This window comes from Centrocercus urophasianus, unplaced genomic scaffold (assembly GCF_019232065.1).
Source record: "Centrocercus urophasianus isolate 14NV4802_14NV808 unplaced genomic scaffold, USGS_Curo_1.0 seq_18, whole genome shotgun sequence".
In the NCBI taxonomy this organism is placed as follows: Eukaryota; Metazoa; Chordata; class Aves; order Galliformes; family Phasianidae; genus Centrocercus; species Centrocercus urophasianus.
The window spans coordinates 3,710,472-3,730,097 of NW_024884733.1; the positions used below are offsets into that span (position 1 = coordinate 3,710,472).

Here is a 19,626-nt window from a genome sequence, read left to right on the forward strand (position 1 = left end):
GTCTGAGGATTGTTCAGACTAGGAAACGTTATTGCTCTCTACAACTACCTGAAAGGAGAGAGGGGTCAGCCCTGAGGGTCACGGTCATTGGGCATGGTGGGGATGCTTGGACTAGGTGATCTTAGTGGTCTTTTCCAACCTTAGTGATTCTATCCTAAGCAACTGTCCTCCCGTGCTCCTTCTCCCCTGTAGGCCACTTCATTACTGGTGGGGCCGTGCTCAGTCGCTCCTCTACTGCGGTGAGACGACAGTACCTGGGACCTTCCTGGAAGAAAGCCACAGCTGCACGTGCCCCTCGGAGCAGCCCTCCTGCCAAGGGGCCATCCCGTGTGCCTTGGGTGAGGGGCCAGCCTGCGCCAGCTGCGCCGAGGACAACAGCACTCGCTGCGGGACCTGCAACCATGGCTACGTGCTGGCCCAGGGCTTCTGCCGCCCCGAGGTGGCCGACTCACTGGAGCATTACCTGGGACTAGAGACAGATCTGCAGGACCTGGAGCTCAAGTACCTCCTGCAGAAACGGGACAGCCGCATAGAGGTGCACTCCATTTTCATCAGCAATGACATGCGCCTCGGGAGCTGGTTTGACCCCTCCTGGAGGAAGCGCATGCTCCTGACCCTGAAAAGCAACAAGTACAAGCCGGGCCTGGTTCACGTGATGCTGGCCCTCTCCCTGCAAATCTGCCTCACCAAGAACAGCACGCTGGAACCCGTCATGGCCATCTACGTCAACCCCTTTGGGGGAAGCCACTCGGAGAGCTGGTTCATGCCCGTCAACGAGGGCAGCTTCCCAGACTGGGAAAGGACTAATGTGGATGGCTCTGCCCAGTGCCAAAACTGGACGCTCACTTTGGGCAACAAGTGGAAGACCTTCTTTGAAACAGTCCATGTCTACTTGCGGAGCCGCATCAAGTCTCTGGACGATAGCTCCAACGAGACCATCTATTACGAGCCCTTGGAGATGACGGATCCCTCCAAGAACCTGGGCTACATGAAGATCAACAGCCTGCAGGTCTTTGGCTACAGCCTGCCCTTTGAACCAGACTCCATTCGTGACCTGATCCTGCAGCTGGACTACCCCTACACGCAGGGATCACAGGCTTCAGCCATGCTGCAGCTGGTGGAGATCCGGGACCGGGTGAACAGACTGTCACCCCCTGGCAAAACCCGCCTCGACCTCTTCACCTGCCTGCTTCGTCACAGGCTCAAGCTGGCCAACAACGAGGTGGCCAGGATCCAGTCCTCTCTGCGAGCCTTCAATGCACGGCTGCCCAATGCAGTGGAGCAGGAGATGGGCAAGCTGTGCAGCTAGCAGCTGGGCCACTCAAATCACAAAGCAAGAGAGCGTGGTGAAAAGACTCCCCTGAAAAAAACAAAATATTAAAAAGCACTCCAAAAAGAATGAAATCAAGGCCTTACCTTCATGCCAACAGTGTGCTTCCATGGTACACCCAGCCACCGGCCATAAAGATGTGGGGCTCAATCCAGTGGGACTGTGAGTGCAGGATTGCTCCATGCACGGAGACATTGCCAGCAGTCACCTCTTCTGTTTGGGGACACATGCTGGTGGCCAGGGGCATGTGTTGGTGGCCCCAGCGAAGCAAACAGCCCAACACCACGAAGGCTCCCAGTGCCCATCATCGGATCCTCTAGCAGCACCCCCATTTTTTAGCCTTTTTAAGATGAGTTTCTACAGATGCCTTTGCTTTTGCAACGCACTATTCCTGTGGCTGTGTCCTCACAGGTGGCACAGGGGGACCACATGATGGGCAGAGTTGAGACATCACTCCCTTAAATGCAGGCAGGGACCTGGCATCTGCCCCACAACGCTGCTGTTATGGATGACAGTGAAGATCTCTGGGCCGCTTTTCCTTACGAAGAAATGGAAACAAAAGGAGGAAAGAAAAAGATAAAAGAAAAATGTTTTATTTATGTATTTATTTGGCTTGGGAGGGTTTTTTTTAAGCTTATCTATTTGGGGAGGATCATTTCTTGTTGGTGGCTCCAGCTGAGAGACATCTTAGTAAAATGTATCTGTTTAATATATTTTTTAAAAAAACGCCTTTTTTTGAGCAAAAGAGCAACCAAAAATAACTGAGGAGAAAAAAAAAAGAACCAAGAATGATGTCATCTCTGGCCCTGGCTTTTCCATTGCTGTGCTGGGTGGTGGCGAGGAGGCTCCAGCACCATGTGCCCCATGTTTCCTGCCCCATCATGCAGGCCTGGCATTGAGCAAAGCCTCCTGGAAGGCAGAGATAGGGAACACCCCATGCTAGCCAGCCATCCTCCTGTCAATGGCCTCATTAACCCAGAGGGGTGCTCAGGATTCTTAGGTGGCCCATTAAGGCCATCTGTGGCACACTGCACCCTGTTGGGCATGCCAGAAATGGGCACTAGGAGTTTTGTTTGGTGCCCCTCCACTGCAGTATGGGAACAAATGGGGAGTCACTCACCACAGCCACCCTTTCAGTCACGTGGATGAGAGATATCTTTGATATGTCTTCCTTATTAGGTCTGTATATGGAGGCTGCTCCAAACCTGTGGTATCCTTGTTGCCCTCCACATTCACCACTCCCTTAGAAAGGGCATGAAACACAATGCAACCTGAGCACTCACAGAGCTGCTTCATCTGTCTATCAGCTAGACTCAGGGCAGGCACCAAGGGCATCTCTGCATCTTACTTCATGTGGTGATGGGGCCTTCAAAAGACTACACAAGGCCAACATCCCCAACAACCCTGCAGAGGTACATACAGGAGAGGAAAACCTCTGCCTCCTGGAGCAGCCCCATTGCTCAGGGTGATCTTCACAGCTCTGCCAAACTCTCCCCAGCTGCCAAAACTTTGCTTGAATGCCTCAAGAAACATAGCAACTTGAGCTCATCCATTCTGCTGCTGCTCCATCCTCAGGCTGGATAGATAGATAGAGAGATAAGTGGGTGGAAAACAAAACCAGGGTAGATAGGGAGACAAGTGGGAGGAAAATAAAAGTGGGATAGATAAACAATGCTATTTATATTCTCTGTCTAATCTATCAATCTATCAGGCAGCCTACCGTGCTTGTTGCATCCCTCAATCTGTCACCTGGACTTCTGCTTTCTGTACAGCTGGCTTCCTTTGCTTGTGACTCCTGGTCCTAAAAGGAAAAAAATGAGGCATTTAAAAACACAGGGGAAGTGAAAGCCATCCTCCCTGTGTCACAGTTCCCCATGGCTGTCTGGAGATGAGTGGGGGAGGTGGCGTGGGTGTCCTGCTAAGGGACACCCGCACAGCTGGAGGGTTTTTGGTAGCATGACTCACCTCAAGGATTTGGCAGTTTGTGGCTTGGTCTCCGGTCTCCCTGGGTAAATGGCCATCCGCAGAGATGATGCTCAGGTGCACCTCCCCATCATCAATCAAGATGAGTGTCAGGCTAATGATTCTCTGCTCCCATCCTCTGTTTTCTCTGGGCACTGCATCTCTTACCCAGTAACATATGCCCAAGTTGCTTAAACACAAACCCAAGAGGCAGCACATAAAGGCACCATCCTCCCTCTCCACCAGCCCCAAAGTGCCACCACTGCCCAATTATTGCTGCAAGAAGCCTTGGGGGGACTGATACCCTGCATCCTTCTCCAGGAATTTTGTTTCAAACTCACCAGCTTTTTAAAAAATTCAGTGTTTGGAGCTCTCTCTACCTGTGCACTGGGTTGTGAGACTCTGCATTTATACTTTGCAAAGCTACTCTTCACATCAGGAAAGGCCAGAATCCTGAGTGTTGGCCTCAGGGTGTTACCACAAGGGTGTTTCCCTGCCCATACAAATACTGAGCTCCAACAGCTCCAGCAGCATCCCCACAACCCAGCAGCATCCGCAGAGCCCAGAGGCAAGATCAAGCCTTGCCGCTCCGTTTTCAGTTCTGTCTGTTTTTTTCCCCCATCTCCTGACAAGCTCAGAAGTGCAGTCGAGGTGGCAAATTAGCACCAGAGCCTCGTTAATTGGCAGGCAAGATCCTTCCCCTGCTGTTTGGGTTGTCATCAGCTGCTTCAGCACATTTTCAGTTTCTCTCTTTAGGTCTATTTTCTCCCCTTTCCGATGGTTTTCCCCCTTGATCCATCTCTCTGCCATCACTTTCAAAGCTCTTGAGGGCTCTCATCCGCCCACACTGCACTCCCTGGGGTTCCCTCTTTGCAGAAGCTCCATGGGGCCGTGGCAAATGGCCACTTCTCTGAGAGAATGGGGATTAGTGGCCCTTGAGATGATGATGTTGATGACCTCAATGGCTCCTTCCTCCCCCTCCCACCACCAGCTGGGACCTCTTGGGAAGACAGTAGGGGAGGTGGTGGGCAGAAGGAGCCACACACCTTCACAAGGAATTGAAAATGCAGATCCACAATGCAGGAAAGATCCCATCACTTTCATTTTCTTTGTCCAGAGCTTTCTGTGCTCTCTCTGAGCTACTGTAGCCTCTCCTTCACCAAACAGCTGGGGAGGATGAGGGATGTGGCAGTGTCAGTCACCAGTCCTGCACATGGTAGAGCATCCCCTGTCCCACAGCCCATTTCAGAGTTCCTTTTCCCTCCTCCAATCCCAACTGCCATCACCTCCCAAAATACGTGAGCATGCTCTTGAGCACCCACCAAAACACTGATGGGTTGATGGTTGGACCAGATGACCATAATGGTCTTCCCAACCTTTATGGTTCTATGATTCTAACCCTGCCACCTTCCACCACCCATGGGCACATACACACTTATAGGAGAGTAACTTAGGTGGCCCACCTCCATCCAGAACATCTACCCAAGGGGTGACAGCAACCGTAGCACAATCCCCACCTCAAGATGCACTCAAGCACGGGACACTGCTACTCTCCTTCAAATAACACCTCCAGAATCCTGAACCACATCAGCATCCCTACCTGTGCCACAAGCACTGATGAGCAATGTATCATGAGTGCCACTACAGCCAGTGCTAATCAGCACAGCTACGTCCTGACTTACATCATTGGGTTGATTCCTGACTCTGCTCCCAGGGGACTCCTCACAAGTTCATGGCTCTGCTCCTGGACCAGAGGCTGAGACCATGAGGGATTTAGCAGAGAGCAAGTCACGAGGCAAAGGTATGCAGACAAACATCCCGAGCTGTCTCTGAGCTTGTCACCGCTGGAGCCAGTGAGGGACCTGAGGGGATCATGGTGACACATCTCAGAGCACACTGCTGCCCAGGGATGGTGCACAGGCCAGGTTCACTGGTAGAGTGATTATTTTTAAAAGCACTCTTCCAGCCTGTGGGCAGGAAGGCATGAACCCTCATAGCCAACTGCCCACCAAATCAATGGTGCTTACTGTATCCCCATGACAGGTTGCTACTACATTCCTGTGACAGGTTACAGCACCATCTAGCTGGGCAGACACACTGGGTTTTGACCCATTTCTACATAAAAAATTCAGCTCTACGTGTATTTTGGCAGTGTAGATGAGCTTCTACCTTCCCTCACACCTCTGCAGCTACAGATAGGGACATGATAGAATGAGAGGGAATGGCCTCAGATCGCACCAGGAAAGGTTCAGGTTGGATATTAGGAAACATTTCTTCTCCAAAAGAATGGTGAGACACCAAAATGGGTTTCCCATGGAGGTGGTGGGTTCACCATTTCTGGAGATGCTCGAGAACTGTGGACAGGTAGCATTGAGACCATGGCCAATGGGCACAATGGGATGGATTGGGGTTGGACTTGGAGATCTTAGAGGTCTTCGATAACCTTAATGACTCTTTATTCCTTGTCTGGTCTTCCCCAGTGTTATAAATCACGAAAGATGGGAGCTGATGAGCAAAAGCTCTTATTTTCCTTTCTGTAGCCCAGTTTGTCTCCAAAGAGCAAAAGCAGAGAGCCCACACCGCACAAGGTTTACATCCCTAGTCCATGGCACGCCAGGACATTGTTCTTCCAATCTAATTTCTAGAGTTCTTTTGCTGACATAATACTCCAAAAAACACAACATATCCCTATGAAATGCAATAAATCTGGGAGTAGAGATGCCTGGATTCCGTCTGCTCCACCCAGGCCATGTCCTCACCCAGCCCCACACAGCTCCAGCACAGCACAACCCTTTCCCCCAGGAGTCAGCAATGGCACTGGGAGCAGTGCTCTCAGGAAGGCTCCTGGGGGAACAGACGCAGATTACCCAAATTACTTTCTAATAGCTTTTATCTCCTAATCTCTACTTTGTCAAGTGTTAACATCCATTAATAACCAAGAGACCATATGGAAAAACATTTAACATCCCAGCTGCCAACAGCTCACACCTCTGTCTCGTTCCAGGAAGGTTGGGGGGGGGGGGGCGCCGCGGGGGCGGGGGTGAAAATGAAGGATGATTTTTTTTTTTTTTAATCTTAAACCCAACTGGACCAGCACATGCATTTACTGATTAGCAGTGATTGGGAAAACTCAAGAACAAAGCTGGGGACCCCATGCTTCCCAGCAAGGCCATGCTAAAGTTCCTTGCAAACATTTCCAGGCAGAGGATGAAAATAGAATGCCATATCCCAGCCAGAGGATGTTGCCTGGGAAACCAGGGATATGGGGGCACAGGTCAGGCTAGATGCTCAGGGCTTGCTTTAGTGCCAAGGGCACCGCTGAAAGAAGGCAGACATGAGGAAAATGTTGAGGTACAGCAGTTTGTGCCACAGATGATGTCCAGGCAATCGGAGGGATCTTGCCCCCCTGAAAGTAGTAATTGGTTCTTGGGGTGGTAAGTAAGGTCACAAAGAGAAACACCCAGACGCATACAGTCCATAAAGCTACAGTCTGTTTCCCCTCTAATTGGTAATAAATGTAAATGTTTAGTTATGCCTGGCTTGGGAGCTATGAAATGCACATCTGGCTGGCTCTCCTGCCTGCCATCTGTGGAGCAAAGGGAAGGAGAGCGCCTGCGCACCAGAGATCAGGAACAGCCCAAGAGCAGGAGGTGGACAAGGGAAGGATGGAGGGGTGATGGCTGGTGTGTGGTCTGCACCCTACCCTAACCCAACCCACGGCAATGCCACTAGCACTGACTCTGCTGCTACATACGCAGCCCAGTCCAGCCCACCTTGAGCCCCTGGAGAGTCAGAAGCCTTCCTCCTCCTCTTCACCACAGCACCACTTCCCACTTTGAAGCAGGTTTTCCTCACAGTTTATTTTCCTGGACTGTCCCTGAAGATTTCAAGCCAGTCCCTCCCCTTGCCTTGATCAAGGCTGAAGTCTGAAATCCAAGAGCATTGATCAAAGCCGTTTCTCTGGGTGAGATTTGCTGGCAAGGAATAGCATCTGCTGGCACCAAGCTGGTCTGGATGTCCATGGGAACACTGCAATGAATGCTCATGTGGGGAAAAAAAAAAAAAGTGGCCACTCCACCACCGTGCTGGTATGAGATGTGAAGGGCCTCAGATCTATGAGCTGAAGGGGTTTCCAGTGATCCACAAAGGCATAACCTGCCCTGCATAGGAGGGAAGCAGCCTCTTCCCAAAATGCATAGGATTGATGGGACATTCTGCTTTGGAGTGATTGTCCCAAAAAGATCCATAGTGGAGCTGGTGCTGTTGCTAATGTTTCTCAAGAGCACCCAGAGCCTGGAGTGCTTCATGTTTAAATGGTGGCCACGCATCTACCTCACACAGAAGGAAAAGAGGGATTGGTGCTTTGGTAGGACAGAGGTGACAAAAACCAATCCTTCTCTGTGCACCTAGATTCCAAGAATTAGGGACCTACACATCAAAGCAGCCCCATTGGAGATCCATTCAACCTTGGAGACGCAGAGCTTTCCAGAGGTCACCCCAGCCCTGAGTGGGTTCCCACCAGCTCCATTTCTCTGATCTGCTGTGCCAAGGTTCCCAGGGTTGGGCCATTGTCTGAAGCAATGCCCAGCACATCCAAGACAGTCACACCAGCTGAAGGATGGCCAGAGCACAGCCATCCCCCACTAAAGCCAGCAGTGACATGTGCACAGTGCTCCTGGCAGCTTCTGAGCCGCTGCAGCAGCTGGCTTTGAGCACTTTTCATCTAATTCAATGAAAATGAGCTGTTTGAGTGAATGAAGATAATTTAATAATGAATAGCTCCAACTTATCGGAGAAGCTCTCTCCGTTCTTGCCTGACAGTCGCTGCCTCTAAGTGCAATTTAATAAGGGAATCACCATCAGTCAGCCCTGTGGTTGGAAATCTGCACTTGGGGAAAAAGCTTTGCACTCCCTAAAAGCTGGGGATGTTTCTTGAAGAGCCTAAAATCTGTAATAAAATAAAAAGAGCAAGAGGAGGGAAGAAAAAGAAATTAGCACATCTTCACAGGCAAAATATAATGAAAAACAAGCACCAGCTTGAGGAGTGCCCCAAGACATGACAAGCAGCAGTGAATGCTGTGAGGGGAGAGGATGCTGTCTGAGCTGAGGAAGGGTCTGCAGGCCGTGAAAGACAGCAGGGCAATCTGGGGGGGGGGAGAGGGGGCTTCAAGGCAAAAGGGTGCTGCACTGCTTTCTGCCACCCCATGTGCTGCCATCCCCAGCTGGCACACCACATGCTGCTGCAAGAACAGGGATGTGCCATCCAGCCAAACTCAGCCAGGACCTGCAGCACCCAAGGCTGGGGACACCGATGCTCCTCAGCAGCTCATGGAGGTACACCCCAAGTCATTCTGTTCCTGCAGAACATCCTTGCTGGGAACAGCAGGAATCTGCATTCCACTGAGCCTCAATACAGGCAGCGGGGTCTCATTCTGCCCACTGCTGGTGCTGTCAGAACACGGATGCCAGTCCTGGGAATTCCTGCTGACACTTGTCGGTGCTGGGTGCTTAATTATTAATTGCACTTCCAGTAGCAATTGTTGCTCACGCTGATGGAGCTGGACAAAACATCACAAGCAATTAGTAATCCCTCTGCTCTGTTTCGCCAGTACCTGCTTAACGTCCCACTCACATCCTCCTGTGATAGCTGCAGAGGGAGGAGGAACCCACTGGCTTCCCCTCTGCTCTGGGCAGCCTGCACCCACCACCATGCCCGCCCCATGTCATGGTTTTAGATTCACTGCAAGTCCTGCCACAGGGACAAAATGCAGAGCCATCCTGGGGCCAAGCTTCGGCCACAGCTCAGGTGCTGGACCAAATTAATTTTTATCATAACCAAAGTGACTGGTCAGTAGTCTCCAACCAGGCTTTTCCTCGTTGTGGAGACAGTTTCATAGCGAGAGCAATTTGGGGAGCTTATTTTCCACTTCATTGAGTGCCATGTTACTGCAAATGAATATATTCCTTGGTTGGTGTGATGGAAAATACAGCTGTAAACGCTTTCTGCTTCATTTGGATAAAGAGCTCTGGATAGGACTAAATATAAAGAGAATTTAAATGCTGTACTTCATTAAAAAAGTTGTTCCCCATTCTCTTTCTTCCTGAAAACACGGGGCTGCGAGCAGAGAGCAGCAGAAGGATTTAAATTTATATCAGTGTAATGCTAACAGAGCCATTCACTACATGCCCTGACTGAGGCTAGGGGATGAGGTGTAGGATGGGAGTCCGCCAACAGTCCCATTCTCACTCAGTGAGGTTGGAGCACTGTGCCTGATTGTTCAGCAGGGCTGGGCTCAGAAGGGGCTTGCCCAGAGTGATCCCGGCTTGTGCAAAATCAGAGTTGATTCCTCCAGTAATAGGCCACTGCAATTCGTAGAGATACTGCAGAGATCGATAAAATAGCCACCTTTTGCAATCGTGCTAAATTTAAAATTGCACCTTTTTCCCTCTGAAGGATTTAAGTGGAATCAATAGGAGAGAGCTTCATATAGCATAGAAGGTTCATATAATTGGCTGAAGTTAATTCAGCTTTACGCCTGAGCCACGGAGCCGGGGGGCAAAGTGACAACCATGAACCCAGCACAAGATTTGGCCAACCAGATGCAAATTCAGCCCAGAGCCAGCAGTGCCATGGACAAGAGTGAGCCACACTAATCTCCTACCCAGGACTTTTCCTCTTGTCCTCCTCTGACCACAGTGTTCCCATCTGTAACATGACGTAACACCATGAAAACTGCAGCTACAACAGCAGAGTAGCAAAGCCCTAAACTGCAGCAAGCAACGATAAGCCCAAATGCTGCAGCTTAGGGCACAGAAACAAAGGAAAGAAGCTGTTTACCTTCAGAAAGCCTAAGGTATGCAGGGATCTCCAGCAAAATATTTGCATCCCCTAAGACAGACCTTAAAAGAGATCTGGGAACAGGTGGATTCCAGCTCCACACCTTCTGGCCTCCATACCTTCATTGCATACACCTGAGCTCCCCTGGTTTGGCCCTGCCTTCCCACCAGGTGTTCAATCACTGCTTCAAGCCTTAGCACTTCCGCTACACCATCCCTTGGTGTGCCAGCAGAAACCAGGGCATACTGTGTTGGGTGTCTCCAAGGTACGGCAACAGCCCAGATATGCAAGAGACGTGGCTCCCACCACCCACTCCCATCACTGCACCTTCTACTGATCAAACAGCTTGGAGCAAGTGTGAACAATTACCTCCCCAAATCCACATCAAGGATGCCATGGTGCAATTATTACCTCTGCAGAGCTTCAAGACGATTGGCTCTGGCTGGAAGTAGAACCGGTGTTGAACAAGTTTAATAAGCATATCATCTAATGCAATATTCGCACTGAGGGGCAGCGTGGCTTTAGGGAGGATTACAGCAGCTTTGCAGCTTTGCTTTGCTTTATGTGGGATATTTCCCATGCAACAGATAAAGCAGGATGAGCCAGTGATAGCCAAAAAGCCCGGTAGTGGCAGCCTGTAGTACTGCCTCCCATCTGTTAGGAAGTAGGAGATTACAGGCTCAGCTCACCCTGGGCTACACTGGACTCATGTCCCATAGCCCCCTGTAGGGACCCAGGGCTGCATTAGGGCCTGGGGGAGTACATAGCCCAACACAGCTGATGCTCTCCTATTTCCCTGGGAAAGAGAGTGCTGTCTCCACTCAGATCCCTGCTTACCCCATTCGGAAGGTGTGGGTCAGCAGTGAGCAGGCTGCCCTATGCTCCTAGCCCTTAGGTAATGTCCTATATAAAGCACTGTGTCCACACGCTGCCCCTGTGAGTGGCTCAGAAATACGGCTCCTGCGTAATATATGCATTGGTTTTCGCTCTGCTTTTGAACCAGCAGGTCGCTTGTTGTTAATTAATGCATCGCTGAAATTATGTTTGGGGGCTACTAAGGTTTATTGGGTAGAAAATTATTTCAAACACAGAGAGCAGACTGTAAAGATTGGAAATATGTTTCCAAGTATAAACCTAATTGCTACAGGGAATCCCTCTGGGATCCATTTGGAGCCCTCGCTATTTTATTTCCTCCCTCAGCTAATGGCACAGCCGGCTTTGTACAACAGTGGGCATGCAGCCACAGCTGCAGCCATCCCAGGGGGACCCCACGTGACATGGGATAGTGGCCATGGATTTAGGACCCTAGAGATGGATGGGGGATCCTAGAGATGGATGTGAGATCCTGGAGATGGATGGGGCATCCTAGAGATGGATGTAGGATCTTGGAGATGGATTTGGGTCCCTAAAGATGGTTGGGATCTCAGAGATGCATTTGGGATTCTGGAGATGGATGTGGGACCCCAGAGATGCTTTTGGGATCTTGGAGATGGATGTGAGAACCCAGAGATGAATTTGAGATCCTGAAGATGGTTGAAATCCCAGGAAGATGCATTTGGGATCCTGGAGATAGATGCTGGACTCCAGAGATGAATGTGGGAACCCACAGATGCATGTGGGACACTGGAGATGGATGTGGGACCACAGAGATGGATGTGGGATCCTGGAGATGGTCACACGCTGATGCAGGTTCCCGATCCCAGCCCATCCCATTCTTCTCCAGCTCCAGCTGCCAAGGGAACACAGCTCTGCTGGCAAACACCTCATCCTTTTCAATTACCAATTCACATCCCGAGGAGGTGAGCCAGGATGAAATGCCACCTAAGTCAGTGGAGCTGCCCTGCTGTATCTGCAGTGAGTAGATACTGAGCTGCCCTGCACATCCTTTGGACTCCTCATGCTGCCCCATGCTGGCCACCTTGGTATTTAAATGCGGAGTATCCATCACCAAGCTGGCAGGACACGCTTGCAATTAAAAAGTATGTGGAGAAACGTGACTTTTTTCTTCTAATTAAAGGCAAATGTAAAGCACTGTACCAGCTGCTGCCTCCTGGGTGGAAAGCTTGCATGCATGCCCAGCTCTGAGCCTCTCCAAGGGGGACATCACCAGACCCCACCCCCAAATGAAGCATCAGGAGCCAGATCTTCCCCAGCTCCCCATGTGGCACAGTAAGCATCCCACAGTATTATCACAATTGAGAAAAATAAGGTTGGCATAAAGGCAGCATAAGCAAAGATCAGTCCAGTCCCACTTCAACACACCAGATATCCAAGGACTCTCTCTTCTGGAAAGCTTCTGAATGAATAATCCCTCCCATGAATATTGAGAACGATCTTGAAGCGGCGGATGTCCCCTCCCTCCCACGATCTCTTTTGAAGGCCACTCCAGCACCATCTCTTTCAAGCCTCAGAAATTGCATCTCAAATCCGGACTGCATTTATTTATGACTGGCTGACTTCGTGGGGATGCATCTCACTCTGCTGCAGCCCTAACAACGGGATGCTCTGTAAGCCCTACCAGAGAGTGATGCTGATCCCTGTTAGCACAGCAAGCCTGGGATGCAGCCAAGGACCCCTTGGCAGTGAGATCCCAGCCCTTGCCTTCCTCCATCCCCTGGGAGGAGCGGGAAGGAAAAGCAATGAGCCCCTTAAAACCTGATGCTATGCCTTAAAAAGATGCATTTCTATCACCAGAACACCATCACATTTTATTTCACCTCTGCTATGACTACGTTGGGCTGCTCTTCACTCTTGCTGGCTTGCATGTGGCACCAGGTGCCCAAGGAGCCCAAGGGGATGCTCTCGTGTTCATGCAGGAAGAAAGCAGTGCGCCCCAGCTAGTTTTATAGGGCCAGGGGAACTCAAGGGGTCCTCACACCCCAGTAAAACCCCAGGATTTAAGATGCTCGGTGATACGGTTGGAACAATTTCCTTGATCTTTTATTACCTCGGTAAATAATTTATTGGGACAGCCATTTTAAAAAATCCCATAAAAGACCCATAAAACATATTTATCACACACACACAAAAAAAGCTCCTTGGCTCCAACCAACAAGCTGAAAACTTGTTTGTATACTTCACTGCACATAAACTAACCAATGCCTTGTGACAGCTTTAAGCTTTTTAACAGCTCTCTCCCTGCTGCTCTTTATTTCCATTTTCCTCCACGTGACTTTAGAAGAGAAAAAATAAAAGAAGAGCCACAACCAAGGGATGAGGTCTCTGTTTTTGGGCAGCTATTGACAGGCAGGAATGACCCTTCTCTTTTCCCGGTGCCCTGAATGCAGAGGAAGGGATGCACACATGCCTTACATGGGCATCATAGCACCTCTTTGTGCCTCAGTTTCCCCCTGTGGGTGACTACCCTGTTTCTGCCTTTTCTGCTGGTGTCTCCAGAACAAGGACAGGCTGATGATTCCCAGTGAAGCATCCTGGAAGCCCCAAAGCATCCATCCCAAGAGAGCAGTCAGTGTTCTGCATTGCAATGGGAGTTGTGGTGGGACACCCCAAGATCAAGCCAGGTAGAGGGGACATGGGATGCAGATGAGGAGCATCCATAAGGCTTGCCTTTCTTCTGCTCTTCCTGAGCAGATGAGGAGCATCCATAAGGCTTGCCTTTCTTCTGCTCTTCCTGAATGTGGGGTAACTTGCTTGAATAAATACAGAATCCAAAAAGAGGGATGAGGAATACATTTTCTCACCAAAACCATGCCCAAGCCATGTGTACCAAAGCTTTTGATGTTCCCTTGGCTGCCAGAGAACCCAGTCAGATAGAACCTGGCCAGAAGGATGAGATCTCAGCCTGCTGCCAAAGCACTAAGCCAGGACACAAACTGTAATTATTGCTGGAAGGGATGCCTGGTGTCAGGTGTGCTGCCTGTAGCATCAGTCCCATCCCCATACTGCAGAGCCTGCAAATCCAGCCTTGGGGACAGCTCTGCCCAGCAGCACACAGCCTGGCATGAGGCATCTGGGCTTCATACAGGGACAGACTGCGGTTCTAAAGTTGGATATTAGGAACAATTTCTTCTCAGAAAGAGCAGTGAGGCATTGGAATGGGCTGCCCAGGAAGGTGGTGGGGTCCTATCCCTGGGAGTGCTCCAGAACCATGGAGATGTAGCACTGAGGGAGATGGGCAGTGGGCATAGGGGCCTGGGATTGGACTTTGGGATCTTAGAGGTTTCTTCCAACATTAATGATTCTATGAAAGTCAGGCTGGATGGGGCTCTGAGCACCTGATCGAGCTGTTAATTGCAGGAGAAATGGACCAGAAGACCTTTAAATGTCCCTTCCACCTCAAAGAATTCTATGGAGACCAGGAAGGATTCATCACCCACAGCAGCAGAAAAGGGCACTGGGTTTCTTCTTTCTCCTTCCTAACATTCCTATATTCAACATTGATGCCAATGCAAAACAGAGCTCACGAGCTGCAGGATGGGTTAGATTTGCACTTTCCTGGCAGAGAGCTGTTGTCCAGTGCTGCTAATCTTGGCCAATCTTTATAGCCATGGGCAGATGTGGCCATGGCCAACTTAGGAGAGGCTGAACCTCCAGGCTTGGCTTTGGGACCTCTCCCAGTTTCCCCAACCCCACAGTTCTTTGGCTGCTGCTCTCAAAGCAATGAGCACACGAGTGGTTAACTCCATCTGCAGATTTAAAAGTCAAACCCTGCCACAGGAAATTAAAAGATAATGCAAGGAATTATTTAAAAAATTAATCTTTATTACTCTCCACTCCTAAGCCGCTAATAAAAAAGTGTGTTCCTCATGCAGTCTCTATAAAAACAGGTTATAAAGAAGGGAAAGAGAGGAAAGCAGATTTAAAAAAAAAATCTATCTTTCATCCCTCCACCCTGTCTGCCTGTCACTGCCTTTCATCTGCACCTGCATCCTGCCTCCCAGACTGCACCTTCACTCTGGGGGATGGGAAATGTTCCCCTTTTCCACCTCTCCCATTGCCTCCCCACTACAGCTCCGGGATATCAGCAACCTCTGCTCTGGAGAGGTGCTTGTAACAGCACACCTTTCCTGCTCCAGGTACCTCTAAGCGCTGTGTAAAGCAGGGTGAATTATAGCTCATTACCAAAAGGCCAGACACTGTGGAAATAAACAAAGCAGCTACTACAGAAGCCAGTAAGAACTGTACAATGCCGGAGCAGGGTTGGTACAAGCAGGAGACCATGCCTGGAAGAGAGCTCAAGGTTGTGGTTGGGGAAGATGATCTCAGTGTTTTTTTCCAACTGAAATGATACTCTGACCCTTGGCTGCTCCAAGAAGCCATACCTGCAGCACCAAGTGTTGCAACACCTGCGGCATCGTGCAGGACACAGAGGTGCAATGTCCCTCGATGGAGAGGCAGGAGGTGGCTTCTCAAGATGGCTTTGACGATGATGGATGGTGCTGCTCTGTGTTCTCACTGATGTAGAAAATTAGAGAGAGAATGCGCTCCAGCTGTTGGCCCACCCGAGATGCGTCTTGTGTTCATCTCCTGCACACAGGTGTCCCTCGGGAGCTCCCCAGCCAGCTTATAGGCTCATTATTCAGAGTGATGAGCTGGGAAAAGCAACACCACTGATTATATTTTTCCCCCAAAAAACTGCTTGATTATATTATTCCTGGACACACATAAGGGGCTGATTTCCTCACTTAGCCACTTGTTTGCTTCTCCACAGCTAGGATAAAACAACCCTTCGCTTTTGCTCATCTCTGTGCCCAAGGCAGGGAGAAGCTCTAGACAAGACAGGAGCCATTCTTCGGCTGCAAATTGTTCCCTAAAAACAGTGAGTCATGCTCTCCCCTGGGGCAAATCTGATAGTAGGGAAGCGCATAGAGCAATGCTGCTGTGCTAAAGCAACTTGTGCTGATGCCCTCCTGGCAGGATGCTCTCTTCCTGGCTTCCTCTCTCTTAACCAGTTGCTGGCTTTCTTTCCCTTTATCATGGCTGGTTTTGTTCCTCCATCATTTCCCTGCCAGATGCCAGTATGGTTTTTAAACGGTCTTGAAAACCCACATGTGTTTGAAATGATAAATCTGATGGTCTAAATCAGCACAGGCTGGTGGGTCTTCAGGAGATCTGCCATGCTGAGGACAAGGAGACGAATACACCCCTGCATTAATACACTGCCAGCCCTCATCAGAAGGCAGCCAATTCCCTCTCAGCCAGGCACAGCCTCTGAGCTTGTTTCCCTTCAGTCCCAAGATGCCCCATCCCTGGAGACATTCAAGGTCAGGTTGGATCAAATTCTGACCAATCTGATCTAGCTGGAGATGTTCCAAACAGATCTAGAAATAACAGAGGAACCCCTGACCATTGCCAACACTGCTGAAAGCAGGCCCTACAGTCCCACAACACCATCCACTTCCCTTCAAACTTCACACCAGCTCCCAGGCTGGGAGCTGCACAGCAGCTTTTCCATTTGATGCCTCAGTGCCACATCTCCATGGCTCTTGAACAACTCCAGGGACAGTGACACCATCACTTCCCTGGGCAGCTTATGCCAGTGCCTCACCAAATCCTTCCCACTCAATATTCCAGCACAAGAACAAGGAGTGGGATCCCACCTCCAGCTGTGCTCAGGCAGAGCCAAACTCCCTTACCCAGATTCAATCATCAAGAGACCAAGAGGGAACTTTCCACCCACATCCCACATGTGCATGAAGTAAACCTCCTCAAACTGGTGCTGAGTCATTGGGCAACCACTGAGAATGGGTCATGGGCTTAACATGCTTCCTGCCAATATGTGGAGATAAGAAGAGATGGGATGGGGAGTCCACAAGCCCCAGGTGACTTTTATACCCCACCTGGTCACAAGGCATTGGTGACCTGGGAGAGCAACTCCAGGCTGGGCAGCACTACTGCTTTGCAGCAGCCAGCCCAGCAGGATCATAACTACCATTCTTTGAAGTCCACTAGTATTGCAAGAGAGGTAGTGGAAGATCCATCACTGCAGACACCCAAGGTTAGGCTAGACGGTGCTCTGAGCTCCTAATGGAGCTGTATGTGTCCCTGTTGTGTGCTGAGAAGTTGGGCCAGATGGCCTTTAAAGGTCCCTTCCAACTCAAACAATTATACGAACCCATGAATATGGATATCCAGGCTCCTACATTTGGGAACTTTCATAAAAGGAGAAGCTAAACCCAATCCTGGTAGAGTTGGCTCCCTCATTAAAGGACAACCATGCCACCAGGACAGTCCTGCCACTGCTTTGAGCACCCCACAGCCACCAGGCCCCGAGGGCTAACTGCAGACTCCAAATCTGGCCCGAAGCCTGAGGCACACTCAGGAAACCCATGCAGGAAGGAGCCTTGAAAGAAATCGTCCCTCCCATAGCCATCAGGGACTGACCCAGCATCTGCTCCCCATCTTCCCAGTGGTGGTTAATCACCCACCTCCTGGAGGTCCATTCTTGGGTGCAAAACAAGCCTCACACATCCCGCCCTCTCCATCTGCTAATTTCCCTTCTTGAAGGCTGTGCCTCCCCCGTCCTGATCTAATGCTGAGAAATTAGCATTAAAATGATAGCTTGCTATTAGCAATGCCTCAGCTCCCCATCACACTCCAGGAACAGCAAATGACAGGCTGCGACTTCCCCACTGCGAAGGCTTCAAGAAGTGCTGAAGTTACGTGGGGAAGACTGAGGCTCCCCTCTCCCACCATCCCTTTGCCATCCCCATCGCGCTCATCCTCGCACAAGCAATCCTACAGCAGATGGCACCTGGGCAGGAATGCAGACAAATTGGCTCCCACCTGCAGGAGCACTCAGAACCTGCAGAGCAGACTGCGCCAGCTCGCCAAGAGCCCCACGGTGTAGAGATGTGGGAAGAGGCTGCCATCACTGCCTTCCTCCCTTCTTGCATGGCCTTGCCCAGCCAGATGCAGAATGCAGGCACAGGGGAAGAGCACTGCCCCCCAGAGAGGTAATTCAGACCAAGCAGCAGTGGAACGATGCTTTCTTTGCATCAGCACAATGCTATGGTTTGCAGGGCTTGCAGCTAGCCTGAAGCTAGAAGGTTTTCGTGGGCCCCTGCTGAACATCCATCTGCTTGTCGGAAAACCAGCTCAGCTCAAGCTGCTGTCTCTCTCCTCTGCCAAAGCAGGGGGTCCACCCTCCTAGAAGCTTCTCTTCCTTGACCAGAGTGCTGTGGCAAGAGCAGGGAGAGATTCCTTTCATCTTCTGCCCACTCCCCTGAGCCCACCTGGCTCTACACGTGTCAGCACAGCAAGGATGGGGAAGTGGCTCATGTAGCAGACTGCAGGAAACTCAACAAGCAGAGAGGGGTTGGGCAAACTTAGTGGGACCAAGGCAGGCTGTCACCTCCTGTGGACAGCTATGTGACTCCACAGAGTTACAGTGAGGTTAAGATGTGCACTTGGGTGCTGTGACATCTTACCTGGGCTCTCACTCAACTCAGCCAGAAATTTCCATTTAAAACCACATTTTAAAGCAGGAATGTACAGTTGGACAGATATCTTCCTCTACCTCAACCTCCACTCTCTCCAAAACCACTTGGTACCAGCAAGCAAAGGAACCATCAGGTTCAGTTGAATATCAAGAACAGGTTCTGTGCCAGGGGGCAGTGGAGCACGGAACAGGCTGACCAGGGCAGCAGGCACTGCACCGAGCTGCTGGAGTTCATGAAGCATCTTGATAACAACTCTCAGACACAAGGTCTGAGTTTTGGGTGGTTCTATGTTGAGTCAGAAGTTGGTCTTGATGATCCTTATGGATCCCTTCCAACTTGGGATATTCCACGGTTCTGTGATTCTAAGTGTCCTTGGGCCCGAGTCTACCTACTGCCTTGCTCTGCACCTGTGGGTGAGATGCAAAAAGAGAGGGGAAGGGTTGGTGGGGAAGGCAGAGTGGAACACTTCCCTTTCCCCAGCACTCCCATCAGCAGCTGAGATGCAGGAGCGAGGCGAGGCCTCATCTGATGATGGATGGCAGAGAACCCAACCTTGGCAAGGCGGAACAGGAGCAGAAGGAAGCATTGCTCCCAGAGGCGATTCTCACACCTCCGTTGGATAGGAAAAAAAAAACAACAAAAAAAAAAACCAACAAGCAGAGGCACCAGCAGCAGAGAAGGGAATGCATTCACTCTCCTGCACATTGGTATTCGGCTCCAGCCTGTCAGTGGGGCCCACAGTCCAACCACACGTTTGTAGACTCACTGAGCCGTGGGCTCGGCTGCACAGACTCCTGACAGATGCGGATGGCAAAGCCATTTTTCATAAGGTGAGGGAGAAAGGGAAACAGAACAGAAACGGGCTCAGGCATCAGCTGGAAAAGATGCAAGAGGGGATTGAGGCTAATAGAGAACAAGCACCAGATGAAGATCTTGGATCCTGAAGCACACATATAGGTGTCCCCTGCTCGCATTTTCCAGCACAGCCTGGCAGCAGCAGCCACATTCATGCCTTCCTCCATACCCAGCTGGAAGATGAAAGCTGGATGCAGAGCAGCACAAGGGCTTTGCTGAAGTCGCCCCTGAGGACAGCA

The 19,626-nt window shown here is 50.5% G+C and overlaps 1 protein-coding gene across 1 annotated transcript in view; it reads left to right on the plus strand.

Moving 5' to 3' along the window:
• BRINP2 (BMP/retinoic acid inducible neural specific 2) overlaps positions 1–1,309 on the plus strand; it is a 5,196-nt gene extending 3,887 nt beyond the window's left edge. The window contains exon 7 of the mRNA XM_042819909.1: positions 193–1,309. Coding sequence (XP_042675843.1) covers positions 193–1,309 — 1,117 coding nt within the window. The remainder of the gene's footprint in view (positions 1–192) is intronic.
• Positions 1,310–19,626: the final 18,317 nt, after the last annotated feature.